This window comes from Pimephales promelas, chromosome 11 (genome assembly GCF_988280905.1).
Source record: "Pimephales promelas chromosome 11, fPimPro1.hap1.1, whole genome shotgun sequence".
Classification (NCBI taxonomy): Eukaryota; Metazoa; Chordata; class Actinopteri; order Cypriniformes; family Leuciscidae; genus Pimephales; species Pimephales promelas.
The window spans coordinates 5861124-5869964 of NC_142779.1; the positions used below are offsets into that span (position 1 = coordinate 5861124).

An 8841-nucleotide genomic window follows, 5' to 3' on the forward strand; every position below is an offset into this window, starting at 1 on the left:
TTCACACAGCGCACACACTTAAAGGGATATTCACCCAAAAATGAAAATTAGCCTATGATTTACTCACCCTGAAGCCATCATAGGTGTACATGACATTCTTCACTGTAGTCATAACTACAATTGGAGTTCTTCCGGGCTCTTCCAAGCTTGATAATGAGAGTGAATGGCTGTCTGTGGAAGTCCATCAAAGCGCATCTATTCATGATTAAAGTGCTTCATGCGTCTCTGGGGGGGTGGAGGCTAATAAAAGCCTTCTGAAGTGAAGCGTTGCGTTAGTGTACGAAAAATATCCATTTTTAATTCATCAACTAAAATAACTAGACGGCTGTACACATCGACTACAACGTAATGACGAACAGTTTCCCAGCCCAGTTTGTTTGAGCCAGGAGAGGCGTCAATTGCCGTCATTACGTTGTGCGTCAAGTTCAAGGGTAACTCTTTTGGTGTAAGTCGATAAGATGCGTGGAGCACTATAATCATGAATACATTTGATGGACTTCCAAAGACATACAGCCATTCACTCCCATTATCAAATTAAGATAGAGCCAGGATATTTTTTATTCAACTACGATTGTATTCGTCTGAAAGAAGAATGTCATATACACATAGGATGGCTTCAGGGTGTCTAAATTTTATTTTTGGGTGACATATTAATTTAATCTGATTTCTGTCAACATAAGGACAGCAGAGCTGTCAGTCAATAAATAGGAAAACAAAGTAACTTATTGTAATTTGTAACTCACGCTACTTGTAATGTGTTACCCCAAAACTGTGTGTGTGTGGTTTACATATGTATGTGTGTATATATAAATATAAGACCATGTATTGAAACAACCACCATAAATCAATGTAAAAACCCCTTACAAAGTTAGGCAGCTCACTATTTTTTGATAGTGCGTTTGTAGCTTATCAGGTTGAAGGAGATATATACGTGCTGTATAAATGAGACATCCAGAGACAAAGTCAGCGATAAAATGATTCATTTAGATGTTATAATTTTTAGGTTACCATTTTTTCAGTCTGTGGCACACATAATTAAAGGAAAGTGTTTGCCTTACCATTTTCACTGTATACAAGATGTTTCCATAACAGTAGGCCATGACACCCACAGGGACAAAGAAGCATCCGAGGAGGAAGAAGAGAATGAAGGAAGCATCATTGGGATCTTTAGACGCCCAGTCAAGAGAGCAGCCTAACTGATGGACTTCCAGTGTGTAGCGGTTCCATCCCAGGAGAGGAGCTCCAGTCCAGGCCAAAGAGTACAGCCAGATGTGTGTGATGGCCCTCCAGGCCCAGGGGAAGTCAATGACCTTGGCATGAACCACACGGATGTAACGCTCATATGCCAGGCCGGAGAGAGTCATGATGGACACGATACCTTAAAGGACGAAAAGAGAGATAAAGAGACAGCTGACCTTAGACAGATAAACAGAGAGACCAACAAACAGATAGATAGATAGATAGATAGATGGATGGATGGATAGATAGATAGACAGACAGACAGACAGACAGATGAAGTGTCCAGATATTTATCTTTGAGTTTGTTTGTAATTCTCATTATTTATTTATTTTTTGCTTCTCATAATATTCCTATTACTATAAAACATTCATCATCCTGCCTGGAGTAAATGATTTTTTAAAAGATCAATTAGAGCATTAGAATAAATACTATGCTGTATAAATAATTTATCATGCACTCAAAATAACATTTTATTATGAATAATACAAATATAATAGTTTTTAAATCAATTATAAGGATGTGGTCTGGTACAAAATTTTATTTGTTTTTTTTTTTCTTTTGATTATTGTATATTCTTGACAGATTGTGTGATATTACTGCCCAGCTCCAACTATAAGATGTGAAGATATTGAGCTAAAAACGTTAAAATCACAATTTTCTGTAAATTTGCTTTAAAACTGTATATATATATATATATATATATATATATATATATATATATATATATATTGTGAAAAGTGTTATAAAAATAAATATAAATGCTAAATAATTGTGTGCCTATTCTTTTACAGAAACCAAGCTCCCAGGATACAGTCCTAAATTCAACAGAAGATGGATCATAGTAATTGCTATCATTTCATTTTTATAAAGTAAATAACTGTATGTCAGAGTGGCAGTATATACACACAGACAGAGACTATTCTGCCAAGAGACTTTCTCCCAATTACCCAGACATCATCACAGTCCTACTCAGTGACAGAGCCGGTGGGGAGGCAGCACTCGCATTTGTCCTCTCAGCTGTCAGATATATTCACAAATACCTCTTTTTACATTGGTAATTTAATGCAGGATTACACACTGAGCAACATCTCTTCAAAACTGGTTTTATTTAAATTAGTCAATTCTCAAGGAGGCAAAAATTGAGGTCATAGACTCAACAACTGTAGAAGCATAAGAGGAATCCGATTTCACTTCTAAATGCGTCAAATGAGGCAGTACAGCAGCAATCATGAGGGATGATCTTTCTGTCTTTGAATGACAGCAGGTGTGACCTTGGGGGCGCAGGTGCATAAGATGACCATCTATTTTTCAGAAATGAGATTACAAAGCTCTTCTCAAAGCATATCCTCTCACAGATGCATTGTTGATATTCTACCGGTTATTTCTGGTCCATTAAAATGCCATTATCCGATTCGACTTTATCTTTCCCTGCAGCAGATGGACTTTTATTTTCATTCATGTGTCACAGTTGTTTACGAATGCTTAGAGCTGCATCTTTGCTTTCCGTAACAATATCAATTAGGCCTAATTAAGCGTGTAATGTTCTTATGACCATGAAGCTAAGGCAATATCTGATATAATTAGATAAAGTTAGCCATACATTTTCTTCAATCATGCTGTCAAAAATCTCTTTATAACTTATCAAACGAGTCAGATGATGATCATATGAAATCATTTGGTGTAGAAAAGCCAAAATGGCAGAGAATTAAGTTTCATGTCACTAAGATTTTCATCCAAAGAAAAAGACCCTACAATCTCACTCACGCCTCTTCAACAGTTGAAAAAGATATCTCTACAATATCTAAAACTGTAAGATCTCAAAGATCTTATCAAACGACCTCATCAATGTGAACATTTCTCATCAAATTCTTACAAGATCAAATGTTTCAGCTGTTTTCCAAAGTCATTTAATGTTCATTTTATCGATGCAGTGTGTTATGGCTCTATTGTTATGAATCTCCATTCTATTCCATACTTCAGCTAACATACACAAGTTAAGTATAACAAGTTATGATATTATAAAAATAACATAGGCCCTAAGTTATGATATTACTCTAATGTGTTGTCTTGTTCTCGTGGCTTTTTAAAAGTTATTAAGATTCGTCGCGAGTCGCGACGCAAGGTGGTGTCACGATGCGTGTCCACTAGCGTGCTGCGAGCGGAGCGGAAGTCGAGCACGCTCGCGCATTGCATTATGGGATTGACAGCGGACCGGAGAAAGCGTTGAGAGCGACCAAAAGCGTCAAAAAGGTTGGCCAGTTCTTGACTTTATGCAAATATCAAGCGAAAAATGCGGTCGCACAGCCATTGATGTGCGGTTCGGGATGTGACGTCTGTTTTGAGATTTTAAAAATATGCAAATTGTACTGGAGTTTATGCTGGATTTAGTGCGTAAATAATTTTGTTTACAAATTAGACGCGTTGCAGTTGTTATAGGCTATGTTAAACAATTTTGGATGTGTTCATTGTATTATACTGGCTGGGTTTATTAAAGTTTATAAAATTGATGGAATATCTTAGCTTGGCGCATTTAGGCCTATGTAAACAAAGTTTGTCTATTTCCGAACGTAATCGCGTGCATCTCTGATGATTATACTGTGTGTATATGTCGAAAAAAAAAACAGATTAAACACTCTCGCAACAGACACACCACAAAGCGGAGACGTTATAGCGTTGCCAGCGGCACTGAGCGGAGTTGTGCCGCTGTAGTGGACACGCACCGAGATCCAGGGCCGGTTTCACAAAGCTATTTTAGACCGGTCTATAGTGTTAGACAAGTCTAAAATGTGCTCATAGACTAGTCTAATGCAAGTTAGACAGTTTCACAAAAGTAAAGACTGACTTAATTTAGACCAAAAAAATTAGACACCTTACCCCCAGGCTAACTTTGGTCTAAGACTCTATGTTACCTTGGCAACCAACAGTAGCAATCAGTTACATTACAAACAGCCAAAAGAGAAGGGAAAATGGCTCATAATTTGTGGTTTGCTGACGAAGTAATGGAGAGAGCTATGAGAAGGGAAAGGGTTTTTAGGGACCGCAGTAACCTACTGGAAATATATAATAATGAGGACTTTATCAGTCGGTTTCGTTTGCCCAAGGAAGCTATACTGAGTCTGACTGATGAATTAGCTGAAGTACTGAGCCCTGCCACTTCAAGAAGCCATAGCATCCCAGCATTGCTACAGGTTTGCACTGCGTTGAGATTTTATGCAACAGGAACGTTTCTGAATGCTGTTGGTGACACAGTGGGTCTCAGCAAAGCTTCTGTGTCACGGGTGGTATACAGGGTATCAAGGGCACTTTCAAATAAGCTCCCTCAGTTTCCAAACCAACTGGCTGAGCTGAACAAAGTCAAAAGAGGGTTCTTCAGCATAGCAAGATTTCCCAATATTGTTGGAGCAATTGATGGGACACATGTCAGAATCCAGGCTCCAACAGCTCATGAACATTTGTTTGTGAATAGAAAAGGATACCACAGCTTAAACATTCAGGCTGTTTGTGATTCTGATCTCCGGTTCCTCAACTGTGTGGCCCGCTGGCCTGGATCAATTCATGACTCTCGAATTCTTCAAAATTCTCAACTTTTCCAAGCATTTGAGCAAGGCATTATCGATGGGGTCCTGTTGGGGGACTCTGGCTACCCTCTAAAACCTTGGCTCCTAACTCCCTTTCTGAATCCTACTACACCTGCACAGAGAAACTACAATGCAGCACACTGTTCAACTCGTAACACTGTAGAGCGGGCATTTGGTGTACTGAAGAGGCGTTTCCATTGTCTACATGGGGAATTGCGAATGACACCTGACAGAGTGTGTAACATCATCTGTGCGACTGTTGTGCTGCATAACATAGCGAGGTAGGCCTACCTGAAAACAAACAATTTAAATTGATAGCCATTTTCAATAGGCCTAATTGAATAACTATTTACCACATTCTACAGTTATAATCATACTTGTTTACTTCTTAATCATTAGGGATCTCCGCCTACCTGACCCTCAAGGAGAGGATATCAGAGATGACAATCAAAATGAACTGGAGGACAGAGAAGATTTAGAGGAGCAGAATGGAACCGGTCGATATGTGCGTCAGATGTATGTTGACAGGATTTTCAATGTATGAAACAACAACAAAAATCACATCAAAGTGGGCCACAACAGTCTGTCTTTACCTATTAGGCTTAAATGAGTAGCAACCAACTTAATAAATATATATATATATATTTATTTTTTGAAGTTTTCTAAAGTGATATACTGTTCATTCAATAAATTAGTACAATAAATTATACAGCGTTTGTGTCTCTTTACATTTATATCAAAATCCTCAAAGTTATTAAAAGTACAACAAATCTACCGTTCAAACTCTTAACCATTTTTATCACAAAAAATTACATACTGTTCATTCAATAAATTAGTACAATAAATTATACAGCGTTTGTGTCTCTTTACATTTATATAAAAATCCTCAAAGTTATTAAAAGTACAACAAATCTACCGTTCAAACTCTTAACCATTTTTCTCACAAAAAATTACATACTGTTCATTCAATAAATTAGTACAATAAATTATACAGCGTTTGTGTCTCTTTACATTCATATCAAAATCCTCAAAGTTATTAAAAGTACTCTCTAACATATCTACTCTTAAACTCATTCAAACTCTTAACCTGTGTAAAACTAATAAGGCAGATTAGAAGTAGGTCTACTCAACATATTAACTTTTGAAACAGCTTTAAAAAACACAGAAAAGAATTAGCCTAAAATACCTCATTGTCTTATTGGAAGTATTTAAGATATTCACAACTCCACTGACTGTTTTTGCAAGTCTGATTTTAATTTATCTCTCTGAAGCTGTAAAACTTCAATCTCGAGCAGCAATTTCCTCTCTTCCAGTTCAAGATTTCTGTATTGTTTGTCTAGCACCATTGACATAGTTGTTCCTCTCGACACTGATGTGCAAACCAAGGGAGCAGCAGCTGTAGCTGATGCTGATCCTGACGCTGACTCGGACTCTTCATCTCGCGTCCCCTCCCGTCTCTCACCCGGCTCCTCCTCCACTGCCTCACTTCGTTCCCAAGTCAAAGACAGGGTCACTAAAAATAAGTACAGACATAACATTACCTTACTTACTTCACGAATCAGATTCCTACATTAAATAAATTGCAGACCAAGAACATAGCTTCCTTGTATTATAGGCGGAAGCAGTATGTTTAACGTTTATTTTCTGGCTAGCAAGCTTACCGGTTCACATTAGCATAACTTACATCAACTTTACATCGACTTTATTAGCATCAACTCGACGGCAATGAAGCAAAAGTAAAAACCGAACTGATTTCTTTAAAACAATCACCCGCAGTTACCTGTATTCTCCTCTTGATTGTCTGGCTCTTCCTCTTGACAAGGCGGGGTGCTGCTGTCAGTGGCTGAGGGAACTCCGCCGGTAACGTCGCTGTTGACGCCGCACACTCCACTTTCCCGTCCTCCGCTTATCCCCCAGAACATAGGCGACTGTCCGCCATATATAGTCATTACCATTTCTGTGGTGTCCTTAAGTTTCTCTTGGGGTCCTCCTCCCGTTTTTGGGTTCTTTCTCTTGAATATTTCTTTTTTGGCATCTTGTACCATGTTTTTGTACCTTTTTTGTACGTCTTTGACGCTCCGCTCAACGGTTGGATTAACGCTGTTTACTGTCGTCGCAATCTTTTTCCAAATTAAACACTTCTTTTTATTGCTACATTCTCCGTTAAATTTTCCCAGTAAAATGTCCTTGTAACTGTTATACTCCTCCAACAAACACATATTTTCTGCTGGTGTAAACTGCACTGAACGGTTGAATGCACTTACTCGATCCGCCATGTTTTTTGTTTTGAAAAGTGTCTTATTTTACCCAGAATGCATTGCAATGTAGTCCTACTTAAGATAGTCAGAGTCTTAAGTGCTTTGTGCAACGGTCTAATTTAGATGTCTATCTGAAGTCTGACTATCTACTATATCTAAGCCATAGTCAAAGTCTATCTTTGTGAAACCGGCCCCCAGTCTCGCTGCGCGCGGCGGCGTTGCTGTGGTGACCTTTGTCGCGTGAGAAATGTAGACCGTTCGTGCGTCCATTAAAAAGTCTAGACTTGCACAAATCTAATTTTAAGAAAAATCTCTCAACTTACTTAAAGTTTACTTAATGCCTGGCAGTTGTGATAAATACATACCACACCCCACACAAATAGCTATGTGGTCGGTGGTAACGTTAACGTTACTGTAGCTTATTTTTGCTCAAACCTCGGTAGCCTACATTTTGGTCCTGTTTGGTTTCCGTAATAAACCTACGCAGGTACCTATATGTTCAAGATGATTTTAAATTATTTGCTTTTTCTTATAGCCTATTTATCTATAGCTTTCTATAAAACGCATTACTGCACAAAAACAAACGCCACGACTTTGTAAAAACGTTTTGTTCTTCAAATTTTCCTTGAGTTAACACACAGCAATATGAGACCATTTTAATGACAACTGACAAAAAACACATTTAAAAATGACAGTTTTCAGAGGACAAAGGCTACAATAAAAGACGAATAAACTAGCCATCACCAAACGGAATATGCTAATCAATCATCTGTATTGATGAAGTAAACAGATAAAAAAAAACATGTAAGAGAATGACTTTCTTCAAATTAAATTCGAAATAGGCTATAGACAACTTATTCAAGTGACTCTGTCGATACACGAGGAACTAAAGACAGAACTGACCAAATAAACTGTTGCTGAATCCATCCCAAACACATGTGGCAGAATTAAAGACCCATCCTCTCTTCACGCACGAAACGAATGTGAAATTAACTCCAGTGAGGGACACCAGCAGATCGCTGACACTTATATTCACTATTAACAAATTAGTCGGAGTTCGGAGTCTCTTGAATCTGCAGTAGAGAATAATGACGATGATGTTATTACAGAAGCCCAGGACACCGATAGATCCGATGGTGAACGTCAGGAGTTGATAAGTCTCATCGGCGAAAATATAGTTATTCTCCAGATTCGATGTTTCATTAAAAGAATTCATTTCTTTTCAAAGTGAATTTCCAGCATGATCACTGAAACGCCTGAAGGTCAGCAGCCCGTCCAGAAGGAATCAGGGCAGTCGACCAGTGTTTGGAGTTCAGTGTGTCAGTAAGGCAGACGTCTCAGAAAAAAAAAAATGTCACCTTGCTATTTTCAGAGAAATGCGTAAAAGTTCTTCCCGGATCCACGAGAGACTTGCAGCGTTTGTAGTGATTGCCTGTCACTGCTGACTGAGCATTCAGATGTAGCCTAGTGTGTAGTGTGCTGTTATGAACACTAATCACAGTAACGGTGATGTTCCGCATATCTACTGCGCTGTTATGAAAACTTATGACAAGAACGGCGACGATGATGAGCATTCAAGTGCTGAGAGAAAAATAGCGAAAATGTTTAGTAATAATGCACTGTTAGGACACTAACACATGAATTTCTGAACTGAACATTAATCACAGGTGGTATTACGCTGTTTTGACAATTTATGACTAACGGCAATAGCCTATTTTGTGTGCGTATAAGAAGACTAATCATAGCACGCTTTTGAAATGGTAGG

General features: G+C 38.3%; 2 protein-coding genes across 2 annotated transcripts in view; both read right to left on the minus strand.

Annotated features, from left to right (window-relative positions):
• The window catches only part of opn3 (opsin 3), a 17188-nt gene extending 8682 nt beyond the window's left edge, over positions 1–8506 (minus strand). Inside the window, exons 1-2 of the mRNA XM_039671716.2 lie at positions 7980–8506; positions 1059–1378 (exon numbers count right to left, since the gene is read on the minus strand). Coding sequence (XP_039527650.2) covers positions 1059–1378; positions 7980–8292 — 633 coding nt within the window. The 5' untranslated portion in view covers positions 8293–8506. The remainder of the gene's footprint in view (positions 1–1058; positions 1379–7979) is intronic.
• LOC148977125 (uncharacterized) lies at positions 5768–7262 on the minus strand. Its single transcript, XM_089116811.1, has 2 exons — positions 6599–7262; positions 5768–6331 (listed from the first exon to the last, which is right to left on the minus strand). The coding sequence occupies exons 1-2, from the start codon at positions 7092–7094 to the stop codon at positions 6036–6038; spliced, it is 792 nt and encodes a 263-aa protein (XP_088972937.1). The 5' UTR covers positions 7095–7262; the 3' UTR covers positions 5768–6035.
• Positions 8507–8841: the final 335 nt, after the last annotated feature.

Bases quoted from the DNA above. Each gene is read 5' to 3' on its own strand.
- LOC148977125 (XM_089116811.1), bottom strand. From the start codon at position 7,094: ATGGCGGATCGAGTAAGTGCATTCAACCGTTCAGTGCAGTTTACACCA. The intron at 6,332-6,598 runs GTAACTGCGGGT...ACTTATTTTTAG, and splicing joins CAATCAAGAGGAGAATACAG to TGACCCTGTCTTTGACTTGG.